Raw genomic sequence first — 21,343 nt, forward strand, 5'->3', positions numbered from 1 at the left:
TTGTACACATTGCAGTAACTGACCTTCTCCACCACCTGGTCCGTCGCATTCAGCACCTCCTCCAGCGTAAGGTGCTCCCCGCCCTGGAACACAACCAACTTCCCCTCTTCGCCCTCGCCTTCCTCTGTCTCCTCCACGCCCTACTCTGCCGCGTGCAAGCCCATCATCGTCACCTCCGGGGCCTCCCCATTCCTCGTGCGCGTCGGCGGGGATGGGCTGGCAGCGGAACATCACCTTCTCTAGACGCTCGAACGCGATGAAAAACCATCGGCAGCGGCCGCGGCGAGAGCAACAACATGCGTGACGACTCATTCGGGGCGATGATATTGGCGATGGCGTGACGCGGCGGGAACTCTGCCTCCATCTAGGCGACATTGAGGCCGCGGGACTTGCACCATCACTGCTTGCAGCCGTCGGGGACTTGTCCGCGTCGGAACGAGCTCTCACGGAGCTCTGCCCAATGAGCAGCTTACCAAGAGGAGCCGGGCCCTCCTCCGCACGCACTGGGCAAGAATGGAGCCATGCCGAGGGGAGGTGCGGCAAAGCTTGGATGGCCTTGCCACAGTGCACGATTTAGAGATGCCCACCAACTGTTTGTGGTAAGTCACATAGAGAAAACTGCAAGTGTTCTTTTGGCATGGGGGCAAAGACTGAAAAACAACGTAAAAGCGTCCGACGCTCCTCCCAAACGTGCTAAGACATGCTTCGGATGTCGTTTGGAGTCTCCGACTGGTTATGCTCTAATAATTGGGTCAACCAAATATGCGTTGCATGTCCTTCAAACTATATCATCGGATGCAAATTTTAATGAACAGTATATTTTTGAATAACATATAACTTATATTAGGTTGAATAAATCATTAGTCAAAATCTGACACGAAAAAAAACAGTTTGACCTTGTATTGATAGACGGATGGGAGCATGAGAAAGCAAGAGGATAGAAACGACTGAGGAATCAAAGGACTAGAAAATGATAAACAAAATGTACAAATTGAAGTTCAATCTAAAACAATTACTCTATACAACCGACTAGAAAAAAAATAGAGACAAGCGGGTGCATCCATCCAAAGCTGTTGGAGTGGATGCGACACGCACAGGCACAGCGATGAGACACGCTGGATTAATTAATTAAATAAACAAAGAAGAGAAACCCAGAAGAGTGAGACTCACACACAAAATTCCCCAAACAACACTAGGACTAGGCTAGGCTAGACTAGGGCCCCCTCTCGCCGCCGGCTGCCCTCGCCCTCTCGCCAAGTCGCCATGGACAGCGACGGCGACCCCCACCCTCACACTCCTAACCCTGCCGAGGAGAAAGCGAGGAAGAAGTCGATCAAGAGAGCGAGGAAGAGAGAGCTCCAGAAGCTGAAGCTCCAGCAGGGACCCAGTGAGCTACACAAGGAGGATCCCCAAATCTCCCCTCCCGGTGCCCTCCTTCAAACTCTTGCTCTCCGTCTGGCGGCCTTTCTCAAGATAAAGCAGGCACCCAGTGAGCTGCACAAGGAGGGCCGCCCTGAAACTTCTGGTCCTGCCATCGGGGAGCAAGCGGGGTAGGTCTTCCGGTAGTAAAGTAATTACCTTGCACGTGTGTGCGGGGGTTTTAAAAAGGATGTGATTTGTACCCATGTTAATCTTTCCTCGCATATCGAGTAGAGATTAGAATGCCACATTAGCAAGGAGGCAAGCAAGGATCTCTGGTCATGCTCTGTTCCTTGACCCTGTTTTTCTAGGGAAGATGATTATCTATCTTGCTCTTTCTGAGAAGCTTCAGTATAAGCACTGGACAAGACAATGCTGGTCGTACAACTGAGCTCCAGATCTTTCAACCTTTGCAGGTCACCTGCACCCGAAGGAGCTCGTGTTCGCCAGAGTGTTCTCTACTCAGGTCGCCCCAGGCGATCTACAACAGATAAGAAACCGTAAGTTTACAGTTCTGTGCGAATGTTATCTGAAAAGCTTGATGTGATTCCAAGCTTTATAAACCTATATCATAACTCTATGAATATTTTTTAGCTAATGCACATGAAAGTTTTGCAACAGTATTACATTGGCATGCACGCAGCTCCTCAGAACCATGACATAAAATTTGTTGATTTATTTTGCTTTTTCCTAATCTCCAGGTTTATCTTTCTTTGGTTCCTATTTACAAGTTCTACATTTGCAGATGTAGCATTAAGACACAAAGATTATCTTTTTACCTGCAATACATGAATCAATCAAATAATATAATGGAGAAAATTGACAACATACCAACATGTCACTAGTGCGTTGTGGCACCACAATATGTAGGCAATGTGAATGGGCGTTCTAATTTCTGAATGAACTTCTATTACATGTACGTGATTAGGTATAATACCATACAAACAGAATAATGATGTAGGTTGTAACTTTTAACACCACCATCACATGAGTGGCCACGATAATCAATAGTTGAGGTCTGTTTGCTTTAGAGATATATATTTACCTATTAAATACTTGCAAACCACCTGGAACTACAATTTGTGTTCGGCAAAGTGCTCTTTATTCAAGCCGACTCAGACAAGAAAAAAAACCATCACATAATAAGCCACTGTAACTTCCCTTACTTATTTTGGATATTGTTTATGTGCCTTTTTTCATTAGCATCTTAGAATCTAACTTTTTGTCTGTTATTTGCACTACCCCTCTCATAGAAGAAATACTTTCTCCGTCCAAATATGTGCGGCGTAAGAGAGAGAGAGAGAGAGAGAGAGAGAGAGAGAGAGAGAGAGAGAGAGAGAGAGAGAGAGAGAGAGAGAGGGAGAGAGGGAGAGGGGGAGAGGGGGAGAGGGGGAGAGGGGAGAGGGGGATATTGTTTATGTGCCTTTTTTCATTAGCATCTTAGAATCTATCTTTTTGTCTGTTATTTGCACTACCCCTCTCATAGAAGAAATACTTTCTCCGTCCAAATATGTGCGGCGTAAGAGAGAGAGAGAGAGAGAGAGAGAGAGAGAGAGAGAGAGAGAGAGAGAGAGAGAGAGAGAGAGAGAGGGAGAGAGGGAGAGGGGGAGAGGGGGAGAGGGGGAGAGGGGGAGGGGGGGAGAGGGGGAGAGGGAGAGGGAGAGGGAGAGGGAGAGGGAGAGGGAGAGGGAGAGGGAGAGGGAGAGGGAGAGGGAGAGGGAGAGAGAGAGAGGGAGAGAGAGAGAGGGAGAGAGAGGGAGGGAGGGAGGGAGAGAGAGAGAGAGAGAGAGAGAGAGAGAGAGAGAGAGGGAGAGAGAGGGAGGGAGGGCTGTAAATGTTTGATTAGGGGTAGTCTCCAGCTGGCTCTCTTTGGTCTGAGCGAAAAAAATTCTGCACACTGAGAGAGGAATTTATATGCAATGGCTACTTTGTGTTAAAGAAGCTAGTATTTACTTTTCCGTACTTCCATATCCATAGTTACTGACCAACAATGTTCTGATCAGGGTTGAGGATAATGCTGGCAAGGTGAGTGGCAGTGAGGGTCCTACAGTTACAGATCTACCTGAATTCAAGGTGCTAGCACTCAATGAGGGACATCCTAAACCTGAATTGACTGATAGGTATGATATCATTGTTTAGTTATTTGTAATCGGGGCTTGCTTTGTTGAAATGGCAAATGCTGATTAGGGCCTGTTGTATTCTTTCATGTGTTCTTCATATCATGCAAATATGTTTGATTCATCAACTTCATGAAAATTGCTGAAGAAGATTATGTATATCAAATAAACGGTAACTTTAGAATAAACACTGATTGTTCTCATATTTGTTTCTCTAGCTCCAAGGAAGGTGACACTGCCAACAGCGAGACTGAGTCAGAAGTTGTTGTGGAGGAGGAGCCCAAAGATGAATCAGATTGTGATTCGTACGTACGATGTTGATTCTGTTAATATGGTTGTTTATTTTGTTGTTGGCAATTTGTGACTAGAAAATGCATTTATATAGCAAGAAGGATCAAAGCTGTAAAATTTGACATGTAGACTTGGATCAAATATGCAAAAAAAAGAACATCATGCCATAAACTGTTGCCATTCTAAGTTTATCCAATCAAGTGCTATTAGCACATAGCCAATTAGATATAAGCCCATCAAGTGCAGAATCTTGATCTAGCTCATAGCACCGGCAGGAAATAAGCCAACATGTGTTACTGTTCATTTGCAGTAATGGTGCTTTGTTTTGTTTTATAGAGAGATGTTCACTAGCTCAATTATATTTAACAAATTTCAGTGTGCATGGCATAACCCTTTGCTTTATATGGCCTTTAGGCTCTGATTTTTTTTGCTTGCTTTTAACCATATAGACATGCTTTCATTTAGGGAGGAGGAGTGGTGTAAATTCAGAGAGTACAAAAAGAGAATGTTGGATAAGGATTTTGCTCCTCAGAGTGCCACTCAAGCTGCTGCTTCTGATAAGAACTCAGCTGTTGAGAATGTCACTGAATATTCTGGAGTTGCCGAGTGGGCTGACCGATCATACTTAACATGGCAGAAGTCTTTGCTAGTTTGTTCAGAGGCTCAGCATACTATGGTGGCACCTTCAAGTGATGAACCACCGTTAAGTTTCCAATCATCTACTCTATGTTTTTTTCTCATCGTGTTATTTTCCTCTCCAGTGCTTGACACCATCTGCCATTTCTTTCTCTACTTGTTACCAGTTTGTACAATCACGGTCATGTTTTGTACTCTTCATAGCGTTTCTTCTAATACAATCCAATGTGCATTCAGATGTGTCTTCTAGAAAAAGAAAATTGAAAAAAAAAGCATTTTGATCTATATTTCTTATTTGGCACAATATCAATAATATTGTATGAGTTTCTGACTCCTCATTTCCTCTACACCATAGTGTTATCCTCACCACTGTTTTTCTAAGATACACATTCTCTAATCAGGCACACATTTTCTAACTAGGCAGTATATCTATGAGGTTATACCAGCCTTAAAACTTCATATTGGTGTTTGCAACTTTGCACCACACCAGGGGCGGAGCCAGAAACAACCCTAGTGTGGTGCTAATACAGGCTTAGTGGTGCTAATTACCTAGCATTTCATGTTTGTAACCTTGAAACGGAGGAATAACTTGTTGCAGTGTAGCTGCTCGGTCGGTGCTACAGCACCGGTAGCACCAGGTGTAGCTCCGCCACTGCACCACACATATATTTTAGTTGATTTACTCCTCCAATACACAGTGTGGTTCTTAACATGTGTAGACTATTGTTGATAACTTCGTCATCATATTCTGTTTTGTATTTGATCTGGAAATGGCAGATTCTAAATTGCTTGTAAATACAGGTCTGAAGTATCTGATGAAGATATTATTCAAAATGGAGAAAAATGGATGAGTGATGAGGTGATGGTGGCTTTCAATGAATACATTGAAACAACTGATAAACTCAGGGTCTGTATTATATTGTGTATTTTAATTATTTTAATTGCAAGGAAGTATCCTTTTACAGCATTGTAAGCCACTAACAATGTTGTTGTTGTTGTTGCTGTTGCTGTTGTCTTTCTTTAGGAACTTGAGTACTGTTTCGAGAAACTTTGCCATCAATGTTTTAACGTAGAATGTTATTTCAAGATTTTCCACCACTTCAATTTCACTGTGAAGACCAAGCACCCTAGTTCAGATGATTGGAAATCGATAACATACTTTGCTGAGTTGAAGGAGATATTTGGGGAAAAGTATTATTTCTGTTGCCCATTGGAATCAAGTGAAAATGGTATTAACTCTTATCTAAACGAAGGATCTAAGAATAACTGCAACTTTGTAATACAATCTTCTGAGCTCAATTTTTTTCAGGTCGATGTTATGCTTGCAGGAATCAAGGGGTGTATGATCTGATGCATCCAGCTACAGGTGGATTTGAGAGGGGTTTACCGGGTACTGTATTCCCTTATATGTAGGTGGTTATTGTATTCTGTTAGAAGGTAACGCTATGATGCCTTTTCAAGTATCGGTAATTAGCTATAATATTTCTAGCTAAGCAAAAACTATCTCATTGGAGTAAGGAGGATGGATAGGTGTCAAAATCAATCAATAAAAATAAAATGTAAGGTATAGTAAATTAATTCGTAAAAAAAGACTCGTGAAATACCTTTTTTATTGAATGTAGCAAGACTCGGGAGAACCACCGAAGGAAACAATTCTTTGATTCTCTCTCTCTTGAGCAGTTTGTAGGCAGTATATTGAACCGCTTGCACATAGATCGGCGTCTGTGTAGTGGTCGTTGATGGGACGTGGGACATGTCTTTACGTATCTGCTAATTTAGGAAGCGCGCATGAAGGCAGTGGCATGAGTAGATAGAGGAAGAGGAAATAGATAAGAGCCGAATGGGAACGGGTTTTCCCTGTAAATTTTGGAGATCGCTGGACTGGTCACACATCTTAGATCGAATGACTATCACTAATTAGGGTGATGTGGAAACATTTAGTAGCAACAAATAATATTTAGCTGCTCTTAGTCGGGTTTATCTATATCTATATCAAGAGTAGCGTGTTCATCTTTAAAGCCCCTCGCCCCTCCCATGTTGCTGCAGGAATGGTAAGAGATATCTAAGGGCGCCTTCTGTTTTGAGCGACCTTAGAACTTAGATATCTAAACAGAACCCGAATGGGAACGGGTTTTCCCTGTAATATTTGATCTGGATTCTTCTTGGAAAAAAATCATCTAGTAATATTTCTTAAGTGTATTCTCCTCGGAGAGACCTTAGAACTCCAATTGTTCTCCACTTCAGTTTTATATACTTTTAACATATCAGAAGCTTCTGACTTGTTCTTTATAAGGTGAACATAAGTGTATCTCGTAAAGCCAGCAATGAGTCATACAAAAGTTAACTCTTTTCCTTTAGTGGGAGGTGTTAGTCACCACAAATGTCTTAGGGACAGGTATTCGTCATCTTTCCCGTGATACAACCCTCACATGTGCCTTAGTCCTCCCACTGAAAATGTAATGTTCTAGATCTAACAAACCTCTTAATTCTATATTTAAAAGTATGTCCGAGAAGTAAATGAAATAAATAAGATGTAGGATATGCATCACTAACAGCTGGGTTCCTCATTACACAGTTATTTTCGCCAAGTAGAAAACTAGTGTTTGAATCTTCACATATAATATCTTGAACGTATAGTTCACCCTTCTTAGAAACAGTATGGACTATCTTTTCATCATGGAAGAATTTAACCCTTCCTTTTGCAATTAAAATATTAAAACCTTCATCATGTAGTTGTTTATAGAAAACAAATGCCTTCTCATGCTTGGTGAAACTAAATTTATGTTTTAGAATTCTATTTTGGATTAGCATGGAAGTGAACAGATAGTAGATTTAATATGTGATGTAGAGCCAGAATCTGTAACACAACTAGTTGGACAAGTACCTATAAACAAAGCTTCAGTAAAATTTAAGCATCTAGATGCATTATACCATCATAACGATAATCATCCCGATGCATGTCTTCAGATTAGTTTTGATTTATTTTCTTCGAATAAGGGATCATCCCAGCCTCTGCATTGATTGAAGAAAGCAGCCTCTGGTTAGTTTTGATTTGTCTGCTGCTTATTTTCATTCTTCTTCCTGTTCTTGCAATCAACTCTAAAGTGTCTATGATCGCCACCACTGGCATCTGAATATTCTCAAGCATTCCTTTCGTTCCTCCTTTGCCTCTCCAAGGTGTATCAGAGTTTTTTGGTACCCTGTCCCTTCCAAGTATTTCCGAGCCTCTTTAAGTTGCAAGTGGTAGCGCATATTGAGGCACCCTCCATAGTGACAAAATGGGACTTCATAACTTTCCTGTGAATTAGGCAAATAGTTTGACACAACCATGACTTATCATTCTTCAGAAAAGGGGGTACCCTAAATTTTTAATTGCTCAGCGATGGCACAAAGTTCATTTAGATGATCATTGACAGACTTATCTTCACTTTGATAAGAGAAACCTCACCAAAAACATGCTCCAGAAGCATATGTAAAGTTGTAGGTGCACTGTGATGGATCTCGTATTCAACAGCATAATGATTGGTCACAGAGACAAGATAAACATGTCTGCTTTCCTATTACTATCTCTACTCCAGTTTTCATTATCATCAAGAAATGTTCTTCTTATGGTCAATACTAGCATCATCATCTGACATTCCTTTCAATTGCCGGCTTATTCCTCTTATATGTGAGAGCTGATACTATATAAAAAGTTGCAGGTTGAAGGCGCAATTGCTGCTGAAGCTGAAGAGGAATTCTGAAGACTCTTCAATTTCCTGCCAGAAGTGTAGGAGGTAGATGGATATCTTGAGAATGTGTTGGGAAGCAAATTGCTAGCCAGGAGAACACAAGCCATTTTTTGTGTAACCAGCTGATCTCGTAGAGATAATTGTAGTATCGTGCACTGGTTATTTGATTCGCCATGCTGGTGAGCCAGACAGAAGAACTGTAGTAATAGCAGGTTACTAGGTTAGGTTAGCCAGGCTGAGTATAAACGTAAGTATCCTCAAAGCATGTTGGATGCCGGCAACTTTAAGCTGCTGCCGAGATGGAATTGAAGGGATGGTAACTGTTTTGATTGAGAGGTCAAAAACATTATTATTACCTATATCAAAGCTAAAGCCATTTGCTGAAACCACATCAAGCCGGGTGCTGTTGTTTATGGGATCCTTTTGTCCACTCCAGCGTTGCCACGGTGTTGCTTTGCACTCTTCATCACGCGCGGTAACGGTAGATCAAGTCCTTCTCTCCTTTTTCTCTCCGTGCATATTTCACGATTACATGTTCCTTCTGGTCACCACCTCGTTTAATTCCGGTTGATGTACCTTTTCCGCATTGTTCCATGCGTTGTTTGACCCGCTGTTTGAGGTATGGCGTTAGCGTTTCGTGTGACATTGAGTGGATATTTTCCTCTCTTAGGCTCGTGGCCTCTCTCGAAAGACCCCGTGGCGGCATCACCTTTCCTCTCGATCTCTCTTATGCACCGCTTCTTGATGAGCTCCAAATGACGCCGTTCCTCTCGAGCCAATTTTTGGCCTTCTTTAAACATTGTGCAATGCAAGATTTTGGTCCCCATTTTTAGTCCACTGAATGCCAAAAAATGGAATATTAGCAACCAATCAGGCATGTTGTCTTATTACTTCTTTCGTCGTCATTGCAAAGAGAATCACATGTTTTTTTTACTCCCATCGTCTCGGAAAGGATGTGGCAGATTACAACTCTTAATCTGAATGTCAATCAGCACAAGTTCGATCAAGTTTATATAGCAAGAAATCTTTTTTTTATATTATGTCTATTTGGTGTCGTAGATGGTGATTGTCAAACATTAGGGACTTTAAAAAAACTTTATATGTTTGGATGCCAGCAACTTCATTAAGCTGCTGGTAGTCGTAGGACGGAAGGAGTGGGCCTTTTGTTTTTCTTCTGCAGGCGGCGTAAGAGCATCTTCAGCCGCGTCCTCTAAATAGCGTCGGATCGAGTGTTTGGTAGACGTGTTTCCTTCGTGTCACGTTTAGGTGATGTCGCTCCTAGTCGCGCCCCCAAACAAAATTTCTGATATTTAAAACTTAAACGAATTCATTCAAATTTGCTATATATTACATAGATTCAAATGAAATTCGATGAAATTTAAACTAAACCCTAATCTAGTAGTACTTGCAGCGGCCAGTGGCGTCGTAGTACTGGTGAAAGTTGTACATGTCGTCGGTGATGAATACTTGCTTGTCGCGCTCGTCGGGCTCATCGACGGGCTTCTCCTTCACTGCGCCACTTGGTCTACCCTCGCCGTTGTCGGTGCGGTCGACGAGCGGCTTCCCGGTGTTACGAATGGACATGGGGATCGCCGCGTCGAGGTCGCCCCTCCAAGCGCCCTTGTCGTTCAGCGACGCCGCGAACGCCGCGTGCGGCCCTGGGAAGTCCCGCGGTCGTCGTTGTTCGCGATGAGAGGCTGCTGCCGCTCGTACTCCGCCAGCAACGCCGCCTTCCCGGCTGCCTCGTCGTCCTACTCCTCCTTCACCTCCGGCTTCGGGATGAGGAGGGCGTCGCCGACGCGCATTTGTTGCTGCCGGCTAACGCTGTTGCCGCCGCGCCTCGGATTGACGGGGGGCGTCGCGAACTCCGGCTCCTCCTTCACCTCGCGCTTGGGCACGGTGTAGGGTGCGAGACGGTGCGGCGAGGAAGGCGCCGATCGCGCCGGCCCTGACGAGCAAGAGTTGGAGGAGGACGAGTATGTCCACCTCGGCTGCCAGCGCGCTGCGGGAGATGGTGGCGGCGACGACGACATCTCCAACATCGGCGCGCCGTTCTGGATGCTCCGGGTGCGCCTGGAAGTAGGCGACCCACCAGGCGTCATTGTCGGTGGCCGCCAGGTTGGATCGGCCCGCTCCTCGGTGGTGAGGCGAGACCGCCGGGCCTTGATCGTGTCCCTCCAGCGCTCTGTGCTCGGCGACGATGGGACGCCTACGCCGTTGACGACCATCCTCCACCCGTCGCTGCTTGGCAGGCGCATGTCCGGCGGGATGGGATATCCCGCGCGGTACAACGCCCACGCCTTCGCCACTGTGAGGCTGCCGCGCCCGAAGCCATTCGCCGCGGCGATCTTGCGGGACGACGACATTGGCGAGGGAGGAGGAGATTTGAGAGCGGCGAGAGGTTGGAGCTGCGAGAGATTGGGATGGGGACGGAAGAAGGGGCATTCTTATTATGCAGTGGCGCCAGGCGAAGATGCAGCGGAGCGTTGGACGCGATAAACGCCGGCGCGGATGGCCACATGACCATGCACGATGAGACGCGTCCCTGCATCGCTTGGGAAAGCTGGGACGCTACTAACGTCGCTTGACCAAAGATAGGCGATGGGGTTTTATACGTCCGAATCGCTGCGCGTTGGGCTCGCATCTCCTCGCCTCGCATTTCGTTGTGTCCGGCATGTCCGGAGCGTCCTCTATGTAGCATGGACAGGCTGAGGGCGTCGTACACACCGTACTGGACCACGTCGAATGGAAAGAGTCTTTAGATCGTGCGGCTAGAAACGATTTTTTATCCGACGCGCCTCAAATCCGGGGACGCGGCGGGAGATGCTCTAGCGAGTTTGTTTCGATCGAGCGCGTGTGGGTGTCGGTGTCCGTATTGGACTCTGAAACCGGTGTTTGAGTTTACAAGTAGTAGTAGTGCCTTACTCCATATGTATCGTGCGGCGCCGGCCGGTTCGTAAAGATCGAAAACAGATCCATGGAGCACACCCGTCGCCGTCGTCCACGCGCCGTGGGCCAAACACCAACTTCTTCCAGCAGCCACAGCCAGAGTCCAAGGTAGCAACCAAATCCTCTCCCTCCGCCGGCTCTCATTGCATCATCTTGTTTGACTGAAATAGTGCTCCCATGGTTTTTCCTATGCCGTGGTAGCAACCAACCCCTCTCACTCCCTCCTCCATGGTTTCTTGTTTTCTAAAAAAGAGGTTTCAAAAAATAATGCAATATAGTAAATATTAGTTCCTACGGTTTTGTCGTTTTTGTCATGATTTTATTTCAAACTTCAACTACAGTCACGATAAAAATTATGGAAGCGAAAAACTACACTACCAACTACTAGTAGTCTTGTAAACCTAGTCGATGCTGCTTTCTACCACTATTGATGCCAAATCCCTAATCCTATTTGGGTATGAGAAAGCAAGAGAATAGAAAAGAATGGGCACTACAGGAATCGGGGCAGATGCCGACAGCCTACGACCCTCGGCGTAGCACGGCATCGCCCTCGGCATACGCTACGCCGACGGGGGCCCTCGGCGTAGCCCCTCGGGGAAGGTCAGCCTCGGCAGAGCACGCGCAACCCTCGGCGTAGACGTCGCTGTCGGCGTAGCCATAGAGGGCCGACGGCTGGCCCCACCCGTCGGCGTAGCGACCCTCGGCGTAGCACGGTAACCGGCGCCGTCCGGCTAACGTCCGTTTGCGCTACGCCGAGCGCCACCCCGTCGGCGTAGCATGCCACGTGGCGTGCCCTGGCTGCCCGGAAGACTTCTACGCCGCGCCTACGCCGAGCGCCACCCCGTCGGCGTAGCATGCCACGTGGCGTGCCCTGGCTGTCTGGAAGACTCCTACGCTGCGCCTACGCCGAGCGCCACCCCGTCGGCGTATCGAGCCACGTGGCGCGTCCTGGCTCGCCCCGGCTGTCTACGCACGCCCTACGCCGAGAGCCACCCCGTCGGCGTAGCCCTGACCATTTGGTCTAGGCAGGGTCTACGCCGAGGGCCACCCCGTCGGCGTTGCGTCGATATTTCGGCAGTTTTAATGCTGATTCAATTGTTTCTAGGTTTGGCAGAATATAAAATCTATACCTACCTATAATAATAATAATAATAATAATAATAATAATAATAATAATAATAATAATAATATTAATAAACAGCTAAAGTTTCTACTAAAATTTTAGTCCAATTTTTTTAAACCTTATCCTCCCACCAAATCACATAATTCTAGTTTGCCTCCGATTGAGTGCGAGGCAGGGAAGGTACGGTCGCATGGGCTTCTATCTCTTCTCTCTTGTATGTATTTCTTAGCACGAGAGAGAAGGACAACCCGGCGCCTTCCTTCTTCCCCCGAGAACGACCGCCCTCGCCAATGCCCAGAAGGCTCAGCTCTATTCCGGTTTCGTATGTGTGCCTCAGCTCCATCTGGATTGAGTCGAGGGGAATGGATGTGCCATCGCCGACGTGGATTATAATCAGTGGTTGGCTAGTGCAGATGAATCAATCCCGTCTAGCGCTGGGAGTACCCAGGCTAAGGACATGTACAATGGTGATGACTCAGCTGTCTGTAAGAGGTAGGTAGGTACAGGTGATTTTGGTGATGTGGAGGAAAGATAATAAGGAGAGAGAAGGAGGCTGTCTGTAACAGTCTGTAGGCTTATTACAGACAGCAGTTTTGCTGTCATATGAAGGGTGTCTTTAACTTATACTCACATATAGCTATGACTAAAAATAGATAACTTACAGACAGACTATTGTATACACTGTCTATATCATTGTCTATAGATGACATATAATAGTACTACAGATAGCATCCGTCTAAACCAATGTACATGCCCTAAGGTGGTTAGGGACGAAAGGAGAGAAAAAAGACTAACTGTGGGGCCATGACGGAATATGCTGTTTTAGGGAATTTTTTTTTTTGCAGTGTTTCGGATGTTTCGGTTGCTGCGAGCCAATTTTTCAGCTCCAAAACGCGATTATGGTGGTCTGAATAAATCTATTTAGGGTTTGCGGTTTAGCAGGTGTGCTAGAGATGCTCAACCACACTAGGACTAGGCTAGGCCGCTAGTGTGACACCCCCTCTCGCCGCCGGCTGCCCTCGCCCTCTCGCCATGGACAGCGACGGCGATCCCCATCCTCACACTCCTGCTCCTACTAACCCTCCCGGGGAGAAAGCGAGGTGAGCGAGCAAGAACTTGACCAAGAGAGCGAGGAAGAGAGCTCCAGCGGGGACCCAGTGAGCTACACAAGGAGGATCCCCAGGTTCGCCAAATCTCCCCTCCCGGTGCCATCCGTGGCCACCTTCAAACTCTTGCTCTCCGTCTGACGGCCTTTCTCAAGCCAAAGCAGGGACCCAGTGAGCTGCACAAGGAGGACCGCCCTGAAACCCTTAAACTTCTGGTCCTAGCATTGGGGAGCAAGCGGGGTAAGTCTTCCAGTAGTAAATTGATTAGCTTGCACGTTTGCCGGGGGGTTTTAAAAAGGGTGTGATTTGTACCCATGTTATTGTTTCCTCGCATATCGAGTAGAGGCTAGAATGCCACGTTAGCAAGACAATACTGTTAGTGCAACCTAACTCCAGATCTACCAACCTTTGCAGGCCATTCGAACCCGAACCAGCTCGTCTTCGCCACAGTTTTCTCTACTCACAACGCCCCAGGCGATCCAAGCGATCTACAAGGTTTTCCCCTTTCAGTTACAGTTACTGCAATTGTGCCTAATTACCATCACCACTTCGCAACCTATTAGTTATATATTATTATTATTATTATTAGTATTATTATTATTATTATTATTATTATTATTATTATTATTCACACTAGCCTTCAGTCCTTCTTGTACAAGATATAAAATTCCCTGCTTATTATTGCAGTACCACCTATCATAATAATCAGTGACTAATCAGCATATTACCTTGCTTGTTCTGGCCAGCATTGAGGAGCATGTCAGAGACGTGAGCAGGAGGGAATTTGAAGCATTGACACTTGATCACTCACCTCCTACACCTGACTTAACTCACAGGCATGGCCATTATATGTTGCTTCTTCTCTTCTCTTTTTCTTTCATGGCTGTTGGTTCTTCTCTTTAAATGATGACGGGCCCTTGTTGTATGTAACCCCCACGGATGGTTAAGGTCCCTTACTCCCTTTGATCACAAGATTATATAATCACCTACAAATTTCATGTAAGATAAAATGAGCAATAACACAGGTTATAATCATCTTTGTACCGAAAATTCCAACACTTCCAGGGTTTATAAACCTATCTCGGAACTATTTGAGTATATTTTACCGAAAATTCCAACTAGTTACAAATTATAAATTTGCAGATGCAGCATTGTGACACAAAGAAATAAATTTTACATGTAATGCATGAATGATGAATCAAATATTTTCTAGATCAACTGCTTTTCTCGTTCTGCCCCTGGCCCGTGTGGTGGTATTTAATCCCTAGACGCTGCATGCGACATACTAGGCAGGAGAGAGAAGAGAGCACGGGTAGTGCGGGAGAGGTACTGTTGTGAATGTTTGATTAGATTTTCTCTGCGCAATCTATACTGAGATGGAGGGAGAAGTTGTATATGCAATGCTACTTTCTTGTTAGAAACTAGTAATTATTTCCCATACTTCCACTGACCAACAATGTTCCGATCAGGGTTGAGGAGAATGCTGGCATGGCGAGTGGCAGTGAGGGTCCTACAGGGGATCGACCTGAACTCAAGGCACTAGCGCTAAATGAGGCATCCAGGGAATGTGACACTGCCAGCAGCGAGACTGGGTCAGAAGTTGTTGTGGAGGAGGAGCCTGAAGATGAATCAGATTTTGACTTGTAAGTATGATTTTGCTGCTGTTAATATGGTGGTGTATTTTTTGTTTATAATTTGTAACTCTAAAATGCATTAATATAGCAAGAAGCATCAGAGCTGTAAATTTTGACCTGTATCACATGTGCCAAAAAAAAAGCAGAACATGCCATTGAACTGTTGACATTCTAGTTTATTGTTCAAGTGCTATTACCACATAGCCAATTTGATATAAGCCGATCAAGCACGGAATATTGATCTAGCTCATAACAGCAGCAGGAAATAAGCCAAACATGTGTTACTGTTCATTTGCAGTAAGTGTGCTTTGTTTTGCTATAAGCCCACCAAGCACAGAATATCGATCTACCTCATTGCTATTTAACAAAGTTTCAGTGTGCATAGCATAAACCTTTGCTTTATATTGCCTTTAGGCTCTGATTTGTTGCCTGCTTTTAACCATATAGACATGTTTTCCTATAGGGAGGAGGAGTTGCGTTTACTCGAAGAGTACAAAGAGAGAATGTTTAATAAGGATTTTACTGCTCAGAGTGCCACTTTAGCTGCTTCTTGTGATGAAAACTCAGCTATTGAGCATGTCACTGAACATTCTGAAGATGCTGAATGGGCTAGACGACTATACTTACTGCAGGATGAGTCTATAAAAGCTTGTTTAGATGCTCGGCGTACTACGGTGAAATCTTCAAGAGATGAACCTAGGTAAAGTTGCTAATCATCTGCTCTGTTTCTTCTCATTGTATTACAATCCTCTCCCCATTGCTTGGCACTATCTGCCATTTCTTTCTCTACGCATTACCATTTTGTACGATCCCGGTCAGGATTTATACACTTCATAGCGTTTCTTCTAATACAATCCAATATGCATTTAGATGCGTGTTCGAGAAAAAAGGAAGTTAAGAAAAGCATTTGTCATCTAAATTTTTTTATTTCGCATAATATCAATAATATCCATGTATGAGTTTCAGCTCCTCATTTCCTCCACACCATTATTTTCTAAGATATATAAAGGGAGGGTGCACCATACCAGACTTTTTCTAACTAAGCAGTATCCACGACATTATATCAGCCTTAAAACTACATATTGGTATTTGCAACTTTGCACCAAACATAATTTTTAGCTGCTTTACTCCTCCAATACACCGTGTGGTTCTTATAATGTGTAGACTATTGTTGAAAACTTCATCATCATATTCTGTTTTTGTATTTGATCAGGAAATGGAAAATTCTGAATTGCTTGTATATACAGGTCTGAAGTATCTGACAAAGATATTATTGAAAATGGAGAAAAATGGATGACTGAAGAGGTGATGGTGGCTTTCAAAGAATACATTAAAAGAACTGATAAACTCAGGGTCTGTATTGTATTTTGTATTTAAATTATTTTAATTGCAAGGAAGTATCCTTGTACAGCCATGTAAGTCACTAACAATGTTGTTGTTGTCTTTGTTTAGGAACTAATGTACTGTTTCGAGAAACTTTGCCATCAATGTTTTAACGTAGAATGTTATTTCAAGATTTTCCACCACTTCAATTTCACTGTGAAGACGAAGCTTCCTAGTTCAGATGATTGGGAATCGAGAACATACTTTGCTGAGTTGAAGGAGATGTTTGGGGAAAAGTATTATTTCTGTTGCCCATTGGAATCAAGTGAAAATGGTATTAACTCTTATCTCAAGGAAGGATCTAAGAATAACTGCAACTGTGTAATACAATCTTCTGAGTTCAATTTTTTTCAGGTCAATGTTATGCTTGCAGCAACCAAGGGGTGGATGATTTGAGGCATCCAGCTACAGGTGGATTTGAGAGGGGTTTGCCGGATACCGTATTCCCTTATATGTAGGTGGTTACTGTATTCTGCTAGAAGGTAACTCTATGATGCCTTTTCAAGTGTCGGTAATTAGCTATAATATTTCTAGCTAAGCCAAAATTATCTCATTCGAGTAAGGAGGAGGGATAGGTGTCAAAATCAATCAATAAAAATAAAACATAAGGTATAGTGAATTAATCCGTTGAAAAATCGTCAAATACCTTCATCGCACACATCAAAGCTTGGTGTTCTGTGAACTTGCACGCACGTGGATTTTGCAAGGTTGAAATCATTTGCAAGTCGAGGATTGAAGTCGAATAAAATTTCTGCCTTTTTATTGAATGTAGCAAGACTCAGGAGAACCACCAAAGGCAACAATTCTTTGATTCTCTCTCTCATGAGCAGTTTGTAGGCAGCCTATTGAACGCTTTTACCTAGATCGGCACCTTTGTAGTGATCGTTGATGCGATGTGGGACATGTCTTTACGTATCTGCAAATCTAGGAAGTGTGCTTGAACACGAGTAGATGATCTACATGACCTGAACAATGGGTATCAATCTTTGCGTCGTAAGGCTTAAAGCCTGAAATCACTTAAGTCAGAAAAAAGGAGTTTTTAAATTGTTTTACTGCATGAGAAGAAAATAATACCAACCTTCATACAACTGGTGAGGTGGAATTTTCCGAGGTATTCTCCCAATCAGTCTGTAGGGAACATGTCTGGAGCTCCTTCGTGCCATCAGTGTTAGGGTCCAAGTCAGCGGTGTAAGAAGGTTAGTAAAGTAGGAAGAATGAAGAAAAGAACCGGTACCGATTGTCTCCTTCGTCAATTGCTGGACATGGAGAGAATAATAGGAAGAATTGAGATCCTCCTCTGTTGCTTGATAGAGTGAAGGAGAGAATATAGACCCTTTAGGAGGGGAAGGGGCTGCAGTGTGCCAATGCCCCACACTGTATAGCTACACAACAAAGTTCCTGTTCCTTGATTTTGGGTAGAAACGTGAGGAGCAGAGCTAACAACTTTCAGCTCCCAAATACCAATATGAGAGAGCGTGGAGTCGTAGCAGAAAACAAACTATATTATGGAGAAGCAACCTTTCTATGATCCTCCTGACTCAAAACAAACTAGCCCAGAGGAGTTTCTAAGGTGACTCGCAATTGCCCTGAATTATCCTGGCACCTCCCTGTTTTTTCCCCTTTCTCTTCCAGAAACTGGCCATCAGAAACCACACGAATTGTCAATTCTTGGAAGCTGTGAGCCCAGCGACGCCCACTACCATAGCAAATTTGAGGCAACCCGTGACGATCTTGGACACAACTTGCGCCGCCTCTCCTGTTGAGGTTACGTGCGTCCCAAAGCCTAGTCTTAGTTGGTCCAGCTCCACTCCCTTGTATTGTTCTCACGGTATGGACTCTTGTATGTTTGTCCCGTTGTGATGTGCTTCAACGCGTGCTAGCGAATCATAGCAAATGAACTGTTCTGTAGCTTTAGCCTTCGCCATGATATGTGTATCGAAGTAGTAGTTTTTGTTTTTTCCTTCTTTTTTTTTTTCAAGGAAGAGAGCTTATATTAATTAGACAGGAGGTGTACAATCTGCGCCAAAGCAACATCAGGCGGGTAGTTCTGGAGCCAAACACTAGTTCTCTCATGTACTCTCCCTAAGAAGGCCAAACTGACGACATGGGCTTAGTTCAGTGGTTGGGGTCGCAGTGGCGCACCCTAACGATCGGAGTTCGATTCCTGTCAGGGACGAATTTCGGAATTGTCACGCCAAGTCCCGCTTCTACTATATCAAAAAGTGTCTAGTTCCTCCTAGCGCCATTCGCCTCCCGACTAACCTTACACAAGCCAATCGCTCTTTGCTTCAATTTCTCACGGATACTGCTAACACACATAGGATAGCGGGATAGGTTTGGGGTACTCTCGCTGATGAGCTTCAGGGCCACCGCACTGTCAGTTTCCGCGACAATTGCCCGGTTCCCAGACCATAGCCAGGTTCAGCCCCTCATCAATGGCCACAATCTCCGCCTCCAGAGCATCCGCGCAAGAAGGTAGGCTGCTGCGTGCAGCAACAATGACCGAGCCATCACTCCGACGCAAGATCATACCCACTCCCGCACGGTCGTCGGTAGAGAAGGCACCGTCTACATTTAGCTTGGCTAGCCCGGCGTCAGGTGGTTTCCACTTCTGCTTGATGTGGGGTCTTTCTTCCGTTGCCTGCTTCTTCTTCCCAAAGCCCCGGCCGTAGTCGACGCTTTGTTTACCCTTGTCTGTATCGACCACCTGGTTCTGCTCGATAAGCATCAATGACTCGACGTAGCTCATCAGGAATCGCCTTGATGCCTCAACAGGAGCGGGTTTCTTTTGATGCGTGATCTCATTATGCACATGCCAGACTCTCCAAATGGTCATTAGGAAGGTCACGCGCTGATCAACATCCACACAGCGAAGGGCATGTATAAACCAGTCCTGATTATGCTCAAATAGAAGTTCATCCTTGGGAAGATCCCATACCTGTCTCATTGCCCTTGTAGCTTGATGGAGTAACTCAACCATGTTTTTGTAAGGCAAGAATTCCACTATCCTCTTGACGGGGATGTTCAATCCATTTAAGAACCTTGCCATTGTTTGCTATTCTCGCTCATCTACATTCGTACTCATCATGGTCATGTGCATCTCCTTGTAGTATTCCTCAACGAACATGACACTTTGCTTGAGTTGGGTGAGCTTGTTGAAAAGGTCACGCTTGCGGTGAGAGGGCACAAAGCGAGTGTGCATCACTTCTTTCATTTCTTCCCATGGGTCAATGGGCTCTAAGTCTTCTTGATCATGCTTCTTGTTTACCTCTTCCCACCATACATTTGCATATCCTTCAAATTCAAGTGATGCCATGGCAACCTTCTTTGCTTCGGAGAAGTTGTGAATGCGAGAGATCTTGTCAACCTTGAGAACCCATGATAAGTATGCTTCGGGGTCTTCTTCTCCTTGGAACTTGGGCATGGTGAAATTTAGCTTCCCAAATATTTCTTCCTCATCACGGACATTGCGTCGATGTAGTTGTCTTGCATCCTCTAGATCCTCATTATAGTTGCAGGGTTGTTGATGACGATTCTCATCTTCATTGCGGCGGTTTGGATGAGGAGGAACCCTTCCATGTGGTTGCCGAGGGTGTGGCATCACACTAGCTTCACTTGGTGCTTCGTCTTCATTGTGGCGACTTGCTTCACCTTGATGGGAATTCCGTGCTTGACAAGCTTGATGATTGAAAGAATTGTGTCTTCTATTGTCCATGTTGTTCCTTCTAGCGCCATTATCTTGAGGAGAATCAATATTGATGATTTGGCGTTCTTGATTCACTTCTTGTTCGGCGTCATTTTGTGGTTGCCTTTGAGAATTGGCCACATGATCTTGACGAGGTTGCTCTTGTCGTTGACGTGCATCTTTCTCGTGGCGAAGACGTTCTTGTTCTCGTGCGCGGAGGAGGTCTTGATCATGGCTAAGACGTTCTTGTTCTTCTTGGAATCGAGCTTGAAGATTTTCTTGTTGGATCCTCTCTTGTTCAAGTTGAACACGTACTTGCTCCGCATCTTGAGCCTATTGTTGAAGCACTTGAGCATCCACATTATGGTGACGTGGGTCTTCATTGGAGGCATGATGAGACGGAGATGGAGCTCTATGCCGTGAACTATGAGAGCGCGACGACCTTGAGTGTTGGCTTCGGTTGTTGGCGATGTTGGCAATAGCTTGTTCAAGGCGTGCCAACGTTTCTTCTTGTCTTCTCATGCTCGCCATGTTTTGTTGGCCTTGAGTAGCTAGTGTAGCCTTCAAATCGTGGCCTTTTGCATCTATCTTCTCATGGAGGTCTTGCACTTGGACATTGAGGTCCCTTCTTTGCACTTGAGCACGTTCTTCATAGCGTAAGATGGCCTCGTCCATCCTTGCCATTAGGTCATGGATACTCTTGTTGACGACTTGAGTAGCTATCCAATGTTGATGCCATGTCATCAGCAATTGGTTACCCTCTCCACTAGACATGGTTACAAACTAAAACAAGAACTATGTTGTGGGGGTTAGAGGAAAACTCACAAGTAAGTCAAAGACTCACAACAAAATTGGAAAGGTGTGTCAAGGTGAGGAACAACCGGTTGCACACGCAAAAGGCTAAGAACTCTATATGGTGTTACATATGGATGTGCAAAACCAAATGGAAGAACCAAACAAAATGTCTGTTGTCAAAAGTGGGTAAGATCCAAAAGTCACAAGTCAAAAGCGGTGATCACAAAAGGCATACACAAGGTGGAACACACGCACAGAACAAAATGGGGTTAGCGCGACCAAGGAAAATGAGCACGAAAAAATTGGTCCCAACGAAGATTACTAGCTCGGTGCCACGCAACAGAAGAGAGACTGTGGCTTGGTTGCAAAATTGAGAAGCAACAAGATTTGCGCAAGACGCCTCTCTTCTCTTTTCTCTGTTTTGCTTATAAGCTTTAGACTCTTTTGTATATATGTGTCACTCACACACTATTT

The 21,343-nt window shown here is 44.7% G+C and overlaps 2 protein-coding genes across 3 annotated transcripts; both read left to right on the plus strand.

Annotated features, from left to right (window-relative positions):
* The first annotated feature begins 1,249 nt into the window (after positions 1-1,249).
* On the plus strand, positions 1,250-8,580 carry LOC124703003. 2 transcript variants are annotated; one of them, XM_047235206.1, is made up of 9 exons: positions 1,250-1,550; positions 1,836-1,919; positions 3,423-3,539; positions 3,755-3,841; positions 4,293-4,529; positions 5,265-5,370; positions 5,488-5,692; positions 5,773-5,900; positions 8,165-8,580. In XM_047235206.1, exons 1-8 carry the CDS (start codon positions 1,264-1,266, stop codon positions 5,874-5,876), a joined length of 1,227 nt encoding a protein of 408 aa, XP_047091162.1. In that variant the 5' UTR covers positions 1,250-1,263; the 3' UTR covers positions 5,877-5,900; positions 8,165-8,580. The 2 variants fall into 2 exon arrangements, with proteins under 2 accessions (XP_047091162.1, XP_047091163.1); XM_047235207.1 differs by having other exon boundaries at positions 5,773-5,853.
* A 4,831-nt stretch (positions 8,581-13,411) lies between these two features.
* On the plus strand, positions 13,412-17,082 carry LOC124703004. The gene is made up of 8 exons (XM_047235208.1): positions 13,412-13,612; positions 13,787-13,867; positions 14,119-14,208; positions 14,842-15,015; positions 15,470-15,706; positions 16,254-16,359; positions 16,459-16,663; positions 16,744-17,082. The coding sequence occupies exons 4-8, from the start codon at positions 14,861-14,863 to the stop codon at positions 16,845-16,847; spliced, it is 807 nt and encodes a 268-aa protein (XP_047091164.1). The 5' UTR covers positions 13,412-13,612; positions 13,787-13,867; positions 14,119-14,208; positions 14,842-14,860; the 3' UTR covers positions 16,848-17,082.
* Positions 17,083-21,343: the final 4,261 nt, after the last annotated feature.

Source organism: Lolium rigidum, chromosome 3, assembly GCF_022539505.1.
Source record: "Lolium rigidum isolate FL_2022 chromosome 3, APGP_CSIRO_Lrig_0.1, whole genome shotgun sequence".
NCBI lineage: Eukaryota > Viridiplantae > Streptophyta > Magnoliopsida > Poales > Poaceae > Lolium > Lolium rigidum.